Source organism: Macrotis lagotis, chromosome 2 (genome assembly GCF_037893015.1).
Source record: "Macrotis lagotis isolate mMagLag1 chromosome 2, bilby.v1.9.chrom.fasta, whole genome shotgun sequence".
Lineage (NCBI taxonomy): Eukaryota > Metazoa > Chordata > Mammalia > Peramelemorphia > Peramelidae > Macrotis > Macrotis lagotis.
Window position 1 is genome coordinate 324,740,626 of NC_133659.1, and position 17,422 is coordinate 324,758,047.

Sequence of the window (17,422 nt, forward strand, 5' to 3'; positions counted from 1 at the left end):
AAACCAGGGGAAGGTGGATGCATGCAGTGGCTAAAACGGGTCTTAGCTGACATCTTTAAATAAGCTGCTTACCCAGAAAATTGGGAAATGAAGAAAAATAGAGACTTGGGTGCTTCTTATAAAATCAAAAGAATAACCCTTTTATGTTGTGTAGATGACAGAGTTCATTGGTTTTGGTCGTAGGGATCTAGAAATGATTTCATTTTTTAGCTTAATGGGAAATCCAATGGGGATTGGTGGAGATCATTGAGCAGGGTCTCCCTCTGGGGACTGGGGTGGAGGGGGTCCAGCTTAATTTCTTGAAATACTTAGGATTGAGCAATGATTAGGTTTTGAGGCCCTGGTTTTTTCCCTTTGTCTCTTCCCCATTCATCTCAAAGTCAAGTACTTTGGATGAATGGCAGGCATGTGGTGGTTGTTATTGGCTGAAGCACCCCATGTGCTCTCATGGGAAGAGATGCCTTTTGGGGATTTTTCCTCCACTCTCCCCTCCCCTTTCTTCTCTTTCCTTGGATGTGGGCAGAGAATAGAAAGAGGGAGTCACTTAAGAGATAAAGGGCAGAGGATGTTTAAAACAAACTAGACTTGGAAGTCTAACCTCTTCTGGCCCCCCAAAAAAACCCACTTGTAGATGCAAAGAACTTTTGCTTTCGATATCGTATTGACGAAAGGATTAGTACATTCAAAATACATTTTGCATTGTCTCACATACTCCTATATATTTTTAATTAAATCGAAGTCCTCTTGAGAGGAGTCAGAGGCTTTATTCACCTATCATTTCAGTGGTTCATGCTGAAGATGTAAAAGGAACCCCCTCACCTTTAAAAATGACAACTGAAGGAAATGAGTCCTCTTTACGTCTTATTCAAATTGCTCATGACAAGAGATTGATGTTTGTATAGTGAATGATTGTGAGATGTTTTCTCTAACCTAGCAGGTGTCTTCCTTCCCCAGAAGGCTTATATTTCTCTGTCCCTTCTCTCCAGATGCCAAAAGGTTCCATCAAAAGCCAATCACTTGGCATTCAGAAACCTTCATGTCTAATGGCTACTTCTGTTAAGAGCTATTTGGTTCATGGTAATAAAGTGTACACATGATAACTGTTTCAGTAGACTGGTTGGGGTTCCAAGAAGCTATTATTGCTGACCTTTTACATGGACCTCGTCTATACTTACCCATTCTTAGCCAATAACCTTGGGATGATCTTTGCTGCCTCCTTGTCCATCTTCCCATCCATGCAAACTCTTCTCTGAGCGTCATTGATCCTCACTATGCACTCAATTTAAGACTCCCAGCTTGCTTTTTCCTCTTCACATGCCAGAATTTTCTTATAGGCCCTGTCTTCCTCAAACCTAGTTGCCTTTGGGTTCCAGTTTCAAGTTTTTGTCTTTTTTCTCTAGCTTTGATCCAGTCTGAATGATATTGCTCAGGTTCATCCCTGAAAGATACCATTTTTGCCTTTTCTCTTGGTGCCATCTTGGTTGTCAGCCATCTTGGAAGTGGGGAACAAATTGCTACCCATTCTTCCAACATTGACCGTGCCCATCTCTGCCGTGTTCTTCTGCTTCTCTACTGAAGTCCACCTCCGCTGCCTCCTTATGGTTCTTAAAGGCATTGCCAAGACAAGTGAGAGTTTCTAAGCAAATTAGAGATGCCAACTGTATGTCTGTTGTCTAAGACTAACCTTTCTAAGCTCAGTCAGAACAGAAAACTGAACAATTTCTTGTTGTTGTTGTTCTTTTTTTTTTTTTTTTAGGTTTTTTTGCAAGGAAATGGGGTTAAGTGGCTTGCCCAAGGCCACACAGCTAGGTGATTATTAAGTGTCTGAGGCCGGATTTGAACTCCGGTACTCCTGACTCCAGGGCCGGTGCTCTATCCATTGTGCCACTTAGCCGCCCCTTATTCTTGTTCTTCTAATCCTTCTTCATTTTCTTCTATTTCATCATCATCTCCTTTCTTCTCCTCCTCCTCCTCCTTGGCAGCTCATAAAAACAGTTGACTTAAGATGTGGGGTTTGTGATTGAAGCACTCACTTCTCAGAAAATCCCAGGTTCTTTAAAGCTCTGTTCTTTCCAAGGAAGGTCTTCTCAAGGATTCCCACATGCAGTCTGTATCTCCCCTCCTGGTTCCTTCTGGTGATGTCTCATACAGTTCCAGCTGTTTGCCCCATTTTAGCATTCCATCTCTAGTAACAGACTTACAACTAGAAGGGAATGCAGGGCTTCTATCTGAGCCAATTCCTTTATTTACAAGTGAAGAAATAGAGGTGAGGAGATGGGAAGTGACCCACAAGGTCACACAACTAGTAAGTCTTGGAATGGTGATTTGAATTTGGTTTGTCTATTTAAAAGCTAGCTCTGTTTTCCAAGATGATGTTACTACAACATGGCACATAACTGCAGGACTTTTCTAGTACCTTTCCTAGGCCACTTTAATGTTAGGATCTTCCCTCTGTTGATTGTCTCCAATTTTCCTTGTATGTACAGATTGTACACAGTTATTTGCATTTTGTCTATCCCTTTGGAATGTAAGTTCCCTAAGGGAAAGAACCAGGTTTTTTGGCTTTTCCTTGTATCTCTAGTCTGACATGTAGAGGGAAATGAATAAATGTTTCTTAACTTGACTTTTTAATACCTATAGTCTACCAAGTTCCTAAGATCCAAGATGGTGCCAGCAAATATTTGTTCTTGAACTAACTGGCAAATCACAAGAGGAAAGACAGGCATTGAACCAGAGGAAATTTTAGTTAAAAGCCTGAAGTACTTGAGGATTCCTAGTTTTTTAGTCTTATGAAGAAAGTCCTTGGCATGACTTTAGGAGTCCCAAGACTTCTTTTCTATACCACCACACACTGACACTGAGTGAGCACCTGTACCTATCACTGATTCTTCATATTCCTCCAACTCTGGGATGGAGGGAGATGTTGTAGAAGCATCCAGAATCTGATGGGACCAGAGAATTGGGAGGATTCTTGGAATACATCCAGTATTTTATAGATAAAGAATTGGGAGGCCCTTGTCAGTGGTCACATTGGTCATTGGTGATGGTGCCAGTATTCTAACTCAACTCTTTTGACTTCAGATCCAACGCATCTTTCCAGTGCTCAATAGTTCCCCCTCTCCCCTTTAAACTGTGAAATTATGTATGTGCATAGCCCATGGAGTTGAGAAGAAAATCTCTTCATAAACAGAGATTGTTCCTTAACTTATATCATGACCTTCTTTGAGAACAACCCATAAAGGACACGATTGTGGAAGTGATCTCAGGCTTATGATTTAACTTTTCTGGACTTGTTATCATCAGTTTTTAGAATCTTGAAGGCAGGAGCCATGTCTTATGCTGCTTCTGTGTCTCCAGAGCCTTTGATAAAAATAGGTAGTTAAGAAGGAGCAGCATAATGTAGTAGAAAGAGCACAGACCTCTAGGAGACTTTAGTTCTGCCCCAGTCTTGCTTTGTAGCCCAGAGCAAAAGTCAATTCCTCTCTCTGACCCTCACTCAGCTTCCCTAGCTTTTTTTAAATGGAGACAATAAAATGAAATGACTGGACTGGGTTCGTGTCTTATCTCCGGTCCTCAGTAGCAGTGTGATCCTGCCCAAATCACTTCACCCCCTTGAGTATCAGCTTCCTCTTTTGTAAAGTGAGGGGGCTGAGTTAGATGACCCTTTCAGCTGGAGATCCCCAGGATGCTCCAATTCTCTGCTGTCTCCTTCAGAGAATTTTTGGAGCAGAGAGAATATCTGTGAAAACTCTTTGTAAATTTGAAGGCATTTTTGAAATCTAATTTGCTGACTGATACACAGGCCTCTTTATTCTTTAAAAAGGAAATCCCAGATTTTCACACACACACACACACACACATCTTTTGTTTTGAATTGGCCTAGACTTCCTCCCACTCACCTTTCTTGAGAACCATCTTATGAGAAAGGATTATTTTCAAAAAAAGAAAATAGGAAAAGTCCCTCCCTCTCCCAATAGAGAAGTCCTTTCCCGGTGGCTTGTTTTATGTATCTTTTTTGTTGTGGCCCCAAATATTATTTCTGTATCCTTCTAATGACGTGTGGTTTCTTTTTCCCCACAGCACAGAGCTACTTTCAAATTCGACCCTGCCGACGAAGAGAAGAGAAAGGTAAGCAGAGCCGGCCCACTACTTGGCGTGTGTGTGGGTGTGTGGGTGTGTGAGATGCGCGCACACATCTTTGCTAAGCATGTTCCCCGGAGGAGATTCGATTCACACAATTTGAGCAGTAGAAGGGGCCATAAAGGCTGTGGACTGATAGGTGGGCTGCTCTTTAAAGCAGGGTTAGTCCCCAGAGGCAGCCCTTTCACCAAGAGGCATGTGATGTGATGGAATGACTGCCAGCCTTGGGCCGGCATTTTCTTTCCTCTGGTACTTATTGATGGGGGGCAAGCCTCTTTAGCGCAGGCAAATCCCTTGAACTTTCCTGCTAAGGCAAATTGACTGGCTTGCAGGTAAGCATTCCCACTTCCCACAAACCTGGGGTCCTCTTTTAGGGGAGTGATCTTGTCATAACTTTATGCTTCATGGGGTTGTCCTGAGGAAGGCACTTTGGAAACCTTAAAGGACTTGAAAAATGCAAACCATTCTTAATGCAGAGTTGGAATCTTTTTGTGTGGGGGAGGCTTCCATTTTCTCAAAATTCCCCTGGAAATCCTAGGTAAGGGTTGTGGCTAATGAGTGACAGGGCAGGGCCAGCAGCTGGAGGCACCAGTATTCCAGTGTATCCCCTCTGCAACTTTGCTTCCCCTTATCGGGTCCCAGAAGGAAACTGTTTCCTGGACAGATATATCAGTTCTACCTTCTTAGTCAAGGCCCTTTTCAGTCGGCCTGTGCCAAGAGGTTCATGTACTGTCTCAGTTCTTCCTTAGCATCCTCTATACTTCGGCTAAACTAGATTTCTTACATCTCATCCTGCCTTTTTATTGTTGCATGTCTTTATTTATGACATCTTCTGTTCCCAGGATGCACTCTTCTTTTCCCTCCCCCCTTTCTAAATGAAGTCCTAACACATCTTCCCTAATGATCCCACCTCAAGCCAAGAGGGTTGGTTTCCTTTCTTCCTTCCTCCCTCTCTTCCTACAGTCATTCCTTCCTTTCTTCCATCCTTCCTTCCTAGATATCTCATCATTTTTTGGTCTCCTTTTTTTTTTTTAAATCTTTGTCACATTCTGCTTTTATGACAATATATATTTCTATATGTTTTATCTCCCAACCAAATGTAAGCTCCCTGGAGAAAGGAACTATTTCTTTTTTTTTTCTTTTTTTTTTGCCATTTGATATAAATGCCTTTTTCTTCCCTTCATCTTAAAACTTCTAGACTCCTCCTCTAACTCTCTCCTCCATTTCCTTTGTTTTTTACAAGGAGATACTCCTTTTGTTTGTTTGTTTTTCAAGGCTATGGGGTTAAGTGGCTTGCCCAAGGCCACACAGCTAGGTCATTATTAAGTGTCTGAGGTTGGATTTGAACTCAGGTCCTCCTGACTTCAGGGCTGGTGTTCTATCCACTGCACCACCTAGCCGCCTCTGAGATGCTCCTTCTCCTGACTAAAGCCAACCTTTCTATTTACCCTTCTTATCCCTTCACCTCCTGTCTTCATCAGATTGTAACCTAATTATTCCTTGCAAATCATCCCTTTGATTTAATCTTCAATCTTTTTTATCAGCTTTTTTCCTCTTAATGATATTTTATTTATTTTTTCCAATTACATGTTATGAAAGTTTTTCAACATTCATCTACATGCATATTTATAAGTTAAACAATTTTCTTCCACCCTCCCTTCCCAACCCCCCTCCCCTCAGTGATAAGCAGTTTAGTGAACATTGCACGTGTACATTTGTGTTTAACATATTTACAGATTAGTCATTTTCTGCATGAGGAATTAGGACTAAGGAAAAAGAAAGAAAACCATGAGATAGGAAGGAAAAACGAGAAAAATTTTTAAAAGTGAACAGTTTTTATTCAGATTCTGTAGTTTTTTTTGTTTTGTTTTCTTCGTCTGAATGTGGATGGCATCGTCCACAGCAGGTCTCTCAGGGTTGTCCCAGCTCTCTGAGCTGCTGAGAGGAGCTACATCCATCAAGGTTCATCAACTCACAATGTTGTGGTTAATGTGTACATTGTTCTCTTGTTTCTGCTCCCTTTACCCAGCATCAGTACCTGTAATTCTTCCCATGCTTCTCTAGAATCTGACCACTCACGATTTCTTATAGAACATAGTACTCCATAATATTCATATACCATACCTTGTTTAGCCGTTCCCCAACTGATGGGCATGCCCACAATGTCCAATTATTTACTACTACTACTACTACTACTACTACTACTACTACTACTACTACTACTACTACAAAAAGAGCTTCTATAAATATGGATCTTCATTCTTTCCCTCTTTCCTGGTCCCCAACCTATTGCCTTCAAGAATACCCAAGTTTCCCTCATCCTTAAAAAAAAACCCTTTACCAGCCCCAAACATCCTCTCAAGCTATCAGCCTATATCTCCCTTCCATTTACCAGCCAAACTTCTAGAAAAAGCTACCCACACTTATTGCCTCCAGTTCTTCTGCTCTCTCATTCTTCACTCATCCCTTTGCAATCTGACTTCTGACCTCATTATTCAACCAAAATTGTTCTCTTCGGAGTTCCCAAACGAGCCACTGATTGCTAAGTCTGTTGGTCTCTTTTCTGTCCCCATTTTTCCCGAGGTGTTTTGTTTTTGTTTTAACTTATTGAGTTATATCAACCCTTAAAATGATTGCCTTGTTTTTCTCCTGACCCCCCTAGCAATCAGTCAATCATTAGAAGCTCATTTGAACGGAAGAGAAACTCAAAACATCCAAATTGCTTTTGTTCTGTGGTATCCACTTTCTGAAGCCTCTCCCTAGAGTCCTCTGACAGTGGCTCCCTAGTAACAGTAGCCACACTCCCTGTAGACAGCCTCTGGCTCTTCTCTCCCTCCCTCCTTTCTTCTTTCTGTCTCCCTCTCTCTCCCCTTCCCTCCTTTCCCTCTCTAAGTGCCTCTCTCTCTCTCTCTCTCTCTCTCTCTCTCTCTCTCTCCTCTCCTCATATATATATATATATATATATATATATATATATATATATATATCTTTCTGTCTTCCCCCCCTCTCTGCCTCTCTGTTTCTATCTCTTTGTATCTTTCTCTTTCTCTTTCTCTGTCTCTGTATTTCTCTTTCTATCTCTCCATCTTTTCCATCTTTGTCTCCCTCTTTCTCTCTGTATTTTTCTGTTTCTCTGTCTCTCTGTATCTATCTCCCTCTCTATCCCTCTGTCAATCTCTGTCTCTGTTTCACAAGAGAAGTAGCACCCTTCTTTATCCAAGTCTACAGTCTTTTGACTGATTTTAACAAGTAGAGTTACCTTATAACTCCACCAATTCCGTCTGTTGGTGGTCATGAACTCAAACTCCTCAAGCAAAGCATAAATCTCAACCTCACAGGATAGCAAAGCTAGACCTGGAAGGCACTTTGAGGACCAGCTTAGTCCAGCCTTCTTAAATTATAAATGAGGAAACTGAGGCCCAGGAATGGAAGTGATTCGCTCATGGCCACACAGGTGTGAGAGGTGGGATTTGAACTCAGATCGTCTGACTTCGGGCCTCCCCATGTTGCCTCTCAATGATCATTTCTCATTCTCAGAGAAGCAAACAGGGCATTTGTGATCTAGAAAGGTGAAATCCATCTATCACCAAGCTTTCATTAGGTCTTCATTGTATATGAAGTATTGCAGGGTTGAGCACTACAAAGAAGGAATCAAAAAAGCCCCTTCCTTCAATGAGCTTCCATTCAAATGAGGGAGCTATTCCCATGGAGGAGAACTCATATGAAGTGGTAAATGGTCACCTTGAGCAGGGAGGGCTCAGTAAAAGCCTCAGACATAAGGTTGAAAACCTCCCCTGGGATATGTTGGGGGTTGTGGCACGTGTCAGTGTTCCATCAGTGTTCCCAAAGAGGGCCATGTTTGAACCTGTGGAGTTAGGGAACACTTGTGTTCCATTATCACTTGCATCAATATCAACACACATTCAGCACCTACTGTATAGAGAGTGATTCTTTCCCTGTCTTCCTGGAGTTTATAGTCTAGAAGGGGCTAGAGCCTTTTGTTCTGAGTGATGCCTACCTAGGGTTTGATGGTGTACAGGTGTTGGAAAATGTCAGAGAGAATTACCAACCAAAGGCCCTGAGGTTGTGGGTGAGCCAAGATGAACTTGGGTCCTTATAGGTCTGAAGGGGCAGTGGTTTTGTACTTGCATTCTGGCAGCAGATCTAAGCTTTGTGGACATTGGATTGCTGACACCTGGGCTCTTCTTCCCATCAGACCTTCCAGGTGTTTGATGCTGAAGAAGAGATTAGGGGAAGAGCTCACCAGGAAGCAGAGGCTTCTTGAAAGCACAAAGGACCAGGGATATGTGTGTGGGGGAAGATTTAAAAAAAAAAAACCAACTGAAAAGTGAAATTGAAGAAGGGAAAGCAGAGGGATTGTTATTAATCTCAAACATCCTCAGACTCAGAAAGACCAATTGGAGCCTGTGTGACATCATATGTTTCATGGAGGACTAAGTGTGGGAGAGGTGTTGTCTTCATGGATTTTTGTGGGGGGGGTGAGAGAGAAACTGATTGTATGTATGTGAGTGAGAGAAGGGGAGAGAGAGATTGTGTGTGAGAGAGAGAAGGGAGAGAGTGTGAGAGAGAAGGGAGAGAGAGATTGTGTGAGACAGAGAAGGAGAGAGATTGTGAGACAGAGAAGGGAGAGAGAGATTGTGTGTGAGACAGAGAAGGGAGAGATTGTGTTTGTGAGAGAGAGAAGGGAGAGATTGTGAGAGAGAAAGAGATTGTGTGTGTCTGTGTGTGTGAGAGAGAGAGTGAAGGAGAGATTGTGAGAGAAAAAGGGAGAGATTGTGAGTATATGAGTGAGAAAGAGGAGATAGAGAAATTTTTTGTGTGTATGTGAGACACAGAGATTGTGTATTTGTTAGAGATAGAGATTTTGTGTGAAAGAGAAACAGAAGGAGATAGATTGTGTGTATGAGAGACACAGAGAGATTGTGTGTTTATGTGAGGGAGACAGAGACAGATTTTTTTGTGTGTATGAGAGAGACAGAAAAAGAGAAATTGTGTGTGTGTGTGTGTGTGTGTGTGACAGAGAAAGAGAGATTATGTGAGAAAAACAAAGATAGAGATTGTGTGTGAGTGAGAGAGAGGAAGACAGGAGAGATTATATGTGTATATGTGACAGAGATTTTATTGTGAGAGAAATAGGGAGAGACAGGATAGATTGTATGTGTGAGACACAAAGAGATTGTGTGTGAGAGAGAGACAGAAAAAGATGGAGATTGTGTGTGTGTGTGTGTTTGTGTGTGGGAGAGAGAGAGAGAGACAGACAGATACTTGTGTGTATGTGTGTTTTCCTGAGAAGACACTGCAGTGTTGCTGAGATTTTTGGCTTGACCACTTACATTGAGCAGGGAAGGATTCTCCCTGGGGTGAAGTCAGTGAATAGATGCTGGGGTACATGAAGATTGTGTTTGTTTTGATGGTAAATCGAGCCACATCTACCATTAGCCCAGAAGGATTTGAGAGCTGGCAGCCATCCCTCAGGCCCCGGCTTGGTAACCTCCCAGATGACCCACTCCCCTTTCCCTTGGTCCCCAAATGGAAATCTGTGGCACCTGTGTCCATGTGGGACTGCTGGAGGGTGTGACAAGACCACGGGTGCTGATTAGTGGATGGGAGACTCCTCGGAGGAGCCAGGAGGAAACAGAAGGGAAGGGGATGAGGAGGGAGGAATCTTCTCTAAAGTTCATATACATTTGCTTCACTGAATTAGAAAGACATTTATAAAGCCTCTACTATTGAAAGGAACAATGACTACAATACTAAACTAAAAACTGTCCCTGCCCTCAAAAACCTTATAGTCTACTGGAAGAAGAAAGTGGGTGAAATCTGCCACTAGGAGGCCTAGGGGCCATTTATAGGAAAAAGAAGTCTGGCCTCCATTGAGGACCTTCTGACCATTCTCTAACACCGTGATTTCACATTCACATCGAAACAGATCACTGGAAGTCAAGATTGACTTAGAAAATCACAAATTAACATTATCTAAGTTAGATGGTGTTTTTATTTATTTTGATAAACATTTCCCTGGTGCATTTTAATCTGTCTGACCCCCAACTGTTTATTGAGCACCCAAGGGCCAGGAGTTTACATATCTATTCTCTTATACATAGAAGAGAAAAAATATACAGAAGAGTCATCCTTGGGGGTGCAAAGTTTAGAGATTTTTCAGTTACAGTGGATAAAAAAACTTCATCATAGGATTCATGGGTGCACATACGCACACCCACACACCAAGTCACACACATAGACACACACATACACCTCTTCTCCATAGCAAAAGCATTTCAAAGTTCATCTCCTAGAACCTCTGCTTTGGATGGAATGGCAGAGACTCTCTGATACTCACTCTACCTGAAGACAATTTCTTCTTTTGTTACCTTATAAGTAGCCTTTGAAGACTTCCCTGGAGAGAGAATCCCAGGTAGGGTGGTACATAGTGCCCCAGGTCTGTTGTTGGGGGAATCTTCACAAGCTACTAGCCTTTGGCAAGGGTACCCCAAGTGAGCCTCAGTTTCTTTGTTCAGAAAATGGGGAGAGTAACTAGTTGTACTCCTTAACTAATGATTGTTGTAAGCATCAAATGACTTGCTATCTGTAAAGGCCAAATTGCATTATAGAAATGTCAGCTAGCCAACTGTATTGCTAGTTCAGTGGAAGGATTTTGTGCTTCATTAGACTTAATTGAGATAAAGTTCAACTTTTTTTATTATTGAAGTGAAATGAACTACTCTTTGGATAAAATTGTATCCCATCTGAGCTCTCAGGGACCTCTGGGCCATCTTGTTTAATGCCTGGCTGAACAGGACTCTCCTTTGCAGCATCCCTGACAGGTGGTCATCCATCCTCCATTTGAAGACCTCCAGGAATAAGAAAGGAACTCACCATCATTAAAGTGATCCATTTCTCTTGTGGAAAGCTCTCATCATTTCATTAAGCTTTAGAATCTTTCAGAGGCCATGAAATCCCTATCCATTAGATTCTTAGCACCTGATTGGTGATTTCTGGGTTGAGTAGGGAAAGCAGGGAGTAACTTGAGAAGGTTTTGTTTCCCTTATTAATTATTGTTCTTGAGTAGAAAGGCAGACATTAAGAATTGGTTCTGGTGCATTTGAAAGAGTCTTGGTGCTTGATTTTCTCTTATTGCTGGGTCCCCTTGAAATTGTATGTCTCCAAATTCTGTGGACATTGCATTCTAAGATTTAGTTTTTCTTTAGAAATATTAATGGACCATAAGAAGGTGATGCCAAAAAAAGGATCTCAAACTGGATGCCAGATGGTGTAGATGAAAAACTATTTAGGATAAGAGATGAGACAATCTGGGTTCTAGGTCTTAAACATCTTTGGGACCTCAAACTAGTTTTTTCACCTCTCAAAAAAAAGTTTCTTCTAGATGATTTCTGAAGTCCTTTCTGACCCTCTCAGTTGGCCCAGTGGGAAGAGTTAGCTTTGAGATCAGGAAGCAGTGGTTCAGAATTTCATGTTGGATACCGACCAGCTTTGTAATCCTAGACCTAGAGTCAGAAGAGCCCTCAGAGCTCCTCTAGGCCAATCCTCTTGTTTTACAAATGAGGAAACTAAGACCTCAAGAAGTTAAGTGACTTAGCCAAAGTCATACTTGGTAGGATCATAGGTCAAGAACTAGAAGGGACCTCAAAGTTGAAGTAGTTCAATCTCATTGTTTTACAGAAAAGGAACCAGAGGCCATAGGAGGTTAATGGGAGCTATTAAAAGCATCTATCTTCCAGAGTTGGTATGAAGATCCAATTAGACACTGAATGGGAATAGGCACTTTGGAACTTTGGGCACCTTCTCATTGCCAGCTGTCATCATCATCACCATCATCACCATCATCATCCAGTTTCTATAGATTTCTTTTGTTTTTTTTGTTTTTTTGTTTTTAGATTTTTTTCCCCAAGGCAATGGGGTTAAGTGGCTTGCCCAAGGCCACACGGCTAGGTAATTATTAAGTGTCTGAGGTTGGATTTGAACCCAGGTACTCCTGACTCCAAGGCCGGTTCTCTATCCACTGCACCACCTAGCCACCCCTCTATAGAATTCTTAGAGATCAGCCCTAGACCCCAGACTATTTCTGAAATAGCTCAGCCTTGAATTGCTTTGTGTTAACACACTCTCTTCAGTTACTTCTACATTCTATAGGAAACTTCTGAGTTCACTGAAATCAGTGTCTCCATCTTCAGTGGTACAAGCCACTCCTCTCTGTGTGCTGTTACCTTTTATTCAAAAGCTATGTTCCCCCAGATCCCTTTGTTGAGATCTTTAAAGCCCAATGGTCCTGGATAACAAGTAGGTAGAAGTTACTTTGGAAAAAAAAATCCAGGCTATGGAGGAATTTGCATGAACTGATGATGAGTGAGATGAGCAGAACCAGAAAAACACTGTACACCCTAATAGCAACATGGGGGCGATGAGCAATCCTGATGGACTCATTCATTCCATCAGTGTAATGATCAGGGACAATTTGGGGTTGTCTGCGATGGAGAATGCCATCTGTATCCAGAGAAAGAGTGGAGTTTGAACAAAGTTCAAGGACTATTCCCTTTAATTTAGGAAAAACTGCTTATCTTATTGTCTGATCTTGCTATCTCTTATACTTTTTGTCTCTTCCTTAAGGATATGATTTCTCTCTCCTCACACTCAATTTGATCAAGGTACAACATGGAAACAATGTGAAGACTCTGACAGATTGCTTTCTGTGGGGGGGGGGGGATGTAAGACGGGGGGAAATTGTAAAACTCAAATAAAATCTTTAATAAAAAAAAAAGAAAGAAAAAAAAGGGGAAAAATCCAGGCTAATAACCTCCCTTAAACCTCAGGCTGGTAAGACAGCCCTTGGTCACATAGCAAATACTTGTGAGAACATGTCTTCTGGGTGCAATATGCTGGGATTGCCCCTTATTTAGCAATCACAAGGACCCCCAGGATTTAGAGCTTGAAGGAACCTCCACTGAGGCCAACTTCCTCATATCTTATGCCAAAGGAGATAGAGAGTCAACCACAAGAAGACCTAGGCTTCTTTTAACTCCAAATTCAGTGTCTGGGTCTATTCTTGTCAGAGGAGAAAGGGTAGTGAGAAACCTTGTACAAAAGACATAGCTTCCCTGAAACATCCTTTTCTTGCAACTACAGCAATAGCCTTTCTGATTGTTTTCTGCAGCTGCAGCAGCTCGCCTATTTAAGTATTCAGTTTGTCTTAATCATAATTACACTGGTTAACATACTGTCATATTGCTCTCTAATTGTTCTAGGGCAACTTTACTTCTAACTGGGTTGTAATTTCTTCATCATGAAAGCTCCCTTCCCCCTCCCCCCCACACTGTAGCACAGTAGGGTGTAGTGGCAAGGGCCCTGGAGCCCAACTTAGAAAACTCAGGTTTAGGCCTCACTCCCTGGGACCTTGGATAGGTTATGCTATCTCTCCAGGCTTCAGTTTCCTCCTCTGTAACCAGACCTGGTGACCTCCTCCTCACTCCAGGCTTGCCATCAAGATGCATGGAGATACCAGAGGGGAAGCCACTTGTGGAGTGTCCCCATCTACCAGCGTCAGTGATTATTCATCTAGTCCCTAAAGAATCACATTTGGCGGATTCAGAGTGGCTCCTGGAGGAGATACACCCTCTTCTTTTCTATTTATCTCCAGCTGATTCAATCTGGAAGCAAGTTATAAAAGAGATGGTTATAATATTTCTCCTTGAAACAGTGCTTTTCAACATCAGAAAAGCTTTCTTAGCAAATTCTTCAATATAGCAAATATTGGAGAGGAAAGGATGGTTTTTATTATTCACTGAAGGAAGCCTCTATTATTTTGTTCAACTGTGGTTTACTGTTCTCTTAATTCCCCTGCACTTTAAAACAGTGGTTGGCCCCTTGTCATTTTTCTTTCCAGAATTTCAGACTTGCAAGCTAAGCACCTGGTTATTTGTTATAATAATCCTTCCTTTTCCCTAAAACCTTGTTATCTAGAGACTTAAGTTCTTTACTTGGGTTGACTTAGCCGCGTCACGGATGAGCCCAGATAGGAGATTGAATGCCATCGTCATCAGAAGACCCGTGTGGTTTTGCTGTGACATCTGCTTAAATGCCAGTGCTTCTGGAGTCTCTGAGGCCCAAGCTGACTTTTTAAATAGAATATTCATGTCGAGTAATTGGATTGATCTGGAGGGTTCAGGGAATCCAGGCAAGTTCCGGTTTTAGACATCAAAGCTTTGAGCCTTTTGATGCAGAGCAGAAAGAGAAGCTCAGATGCCAGACTGAGTGCCCGCATTAACAGTGACGCAGATGACCTGGCTCTCCAGTGGAAGAGATGGTGAGAGCTGTTCAATAAATTATCAGGAGAAAAAAGTTCCAAGGTCAGACTTTAATTCTCCCTGTGGGGAATCAGATGGGTGGCTTGTAAGAATATTTCTTGAGTCAGACTCGATTCTTTGAGTGTTCTTTCCACCCCAATTAATTTCAGGTGTCTTTTTTCCTGTAATTAGTTTAGCATTTTGATCAACTTCAGTGATAAGTCCTTCAAGTGTAAAGGGAATCTTGACATTTTAGGAACTCTTGAAAGTTGACAGGAACCTCAAACAAATCTTCCACCCTGCTATGAAAATTTGGGGATGACTAAATATCCAACAAAACTACCACTACTGACTAATATATTGACAGCCGTAAGTGCATTATCAGGAAGAAACAGAGATAGGTTAGGAGTAATACCTATGACCTCAGCTTTCTGTATGTCAATGCATGGAGTGTGGGAAATGAAGTAAACTTGGGATTTTCATACAAAGAGGTATATAGACTTGTTGGAACATTGTTTCATGGTTGCAATAAGGCAGAGAGAGAGAGAGAGAGAGAGAGAGAGAGAGAGAGAGATTAGGAGTAGATCTTAAAAAGGGAAGAGAGAGTCATATTGAATGATGTGTGCTGTCCTGGAGGTCCACAAATTTGTGACCAAAAGGGTAATGTTAGACTTTTGAATTTAATCATAGGAGTTTGCTACAGTCCACTGGTCAGATGGAAGGTATAGATGCTATTTTCTTAGTACAAAATATCAATTATAAAACTTGTACATAATAATAATGCAAAGATTTTAGCTGCTCAGATATTTGGTAGAAGTCTGATTTTCTCAAAAGTAGAACATCTTATAAGTTCTTGAAACGTTTTTTGGAAAGTTTGTAGGTCAATAGCTAATATTAGCAATCTTATTTAATAATTAATATTGATAATTATTAACTAAATTATTAATTCATTTGGTAAGTAATAATTAAATGAATAATAATTATAGAAAGAATGAGCTATATTAATTGGAGTTTAATCTTACCAACAAAAACTGGTTAGTGATATATAGGATATATGAATTTTGAAAGTAAAATGTCTAATGTCATGAATTTTTAATAAACAACAAAGGAGAGGAATTTTAGTCATAGGCAGACTGTAGTGTGGCTTCATGAGGAACTTTTTTGAGGTCAGATTATCAAAGAACAAGTATGAGATGAACACAGAAAAGTGGGCCAGGGCCTGTAAAAATGTTAGAAAGACTAAGACCTGAAGGAGCTGAGCTAAAAAGGGGGAGGGAGGGGATGAGACAAAAAGGATTTTTAAAAGCTATGTTTCCACAAAGGAAGAAGAGGGCCATTGTTTAGGGGAAGTGAGGTCATATTCAAAGAGGACAGAAGGAGCTGAGCTATCAGATTGTTTACTGGTGGTCTTCCTCTTCAAAAAGAACTGGGTGGAGCAAGCCTCAATAAGAGGGGCTTAAAGGCCAGTCAGGTGAGGAGATCCTTGCCAAGCTCCACCCCCCACCTCCCAAAAAAAGGATGCTCAAGTGACTTGTGGGTCTGATCAGGGAAGCTCTGGTGGGGAGTTTTGAGAAATCAGAGATGGATGGATGGATGGATGAATGAATTCATCCATGCTCCAAGGACGAGCAAGGCTGTCAGGATGATGAAGGGCCTTCAGTTCAAGGCATGTGACAAAAGGTTTTCTCTTTTTATTATTCAGATGGGGGAGGAAAGAGAGATAGACCAGACATAGAGAGAGAAGAGAGGGAGGGAGGGAGGAAGAGAGAGAGAGAGAGAGAGAGAGAGAGAGAGAGAGAGAGAGAATGAGAATGTTTGTTAATTGAAAAAAAACCAAACAGATAATGCCATATGAGAATGGGATAAAGGAAATAGGGATGTTTAGATAGATATGATGCATTTTCTCAGTTATTTAAAGCAAATTCATTTGTTTCCAGAGAGCAGAACTAAAACCATTGAGTGAGTGGTAAGCAGAGGCAGACTTCAGCCTGATTTCAGTAAAATCAGATGATTTCCCCTTCTAGGCCTCATTTTTCTCCTGTGTGAAATTAGGAAGTCAAAGTATGTGGTCTGTAAACTCAGATTATTTGTTTGTTTGTTTGTTTTGTTTTGTTTCAATATAATGCATTTAGTTCCCTTTGCAATCCTGCAGATTTTATTTTTTTGCCCATAAAAATATGATTCTGGGAGTGGTTCACAGGTTTCCCCAATGGCAAGAGGAGCTGAGTACATGAGAAGAGGGATGAAGCCTGGCCAGGATACTTCTGGCATCTTTTCTTGCACTGTGTTCATTCTAGTTGGAGAGGTAAGGACAGGGAACCGGACAGGATCTGGTTCTATTAGGAACCTGTCTGAGGAGCTCCTGATGTGGGGCAGGAGGGAGACCCTTCACCCCATAGCAATTTTGGATCTTTGAGAGGTTCATCATGAGTCAGAGGAGAGCTGTGGACCCAAGGCTGACTGACAGCCAGCTCTCTGTCCACTAGACCATGCCTTTCACCCCAAGGATGGGAAAATAGCTCAAACAGACCTTGATCTAGTGGAGTAGAAGCATCAGTTCCCAGTGCTGATAGCTGACATTGCTCTAAAGGTTGCCATATACTTAACTTGTATTATCTCTAATAAGATAGTATGTGTAGGTTTCCCAATGATCCTCTATGACATGATGCTTTAGGGATTATTCCCTCCACTTTACACGTGGAGAAGCCAAGGCTCAGAAGAGGTTACAGAGAATCACTCATTGCTGGATCGAGTGTCCAGGCTGCTCCTCTCAGAAGTCCAGGTGCTGCTGGATTTGGCCATTTATCAGCTAGGTACAACCAAGGCAGCAGCAGGAACAGCCCAGCTGGAAGGGCTTCGGGGAAGCTACAAAACCAATCATCCCATTTCTAAGGCAGGAGAAGAAGAGCTGTTCTCTGTGTTTGTGTGTCTGTGTGTCTGTGACTTTGTGTCTATATCGTGAG

General features: G+C 41.7%; 1 protein-coding gene across 3 annotated transcripts in view; it reads left to right on the forward strand.

Moving 5' to 3' along the window:
- Positions 1 to 17,422, forward strand: part of RIC8B (RIC8 guanine nucleotide exchange factor B) — an 87,463-nt gene that overhangs the window by 6,624 nt on the left and 63,417 nt on the right. For all 3 annotated transcript variants that reach the window (XM_074226768.1, XM_074226767.1, XM_074226766.1), the window contains exon 2: positions 4,081 to 4,128. In XM_074226768.1, the coding sequence (XP_074082869.1) occupies positions 4,081 to 4,128 (48 nt within the window). The remainder of the gene's footprint in view (positions 1 to 4,080; positions 4,129 to 17,422) is intronic.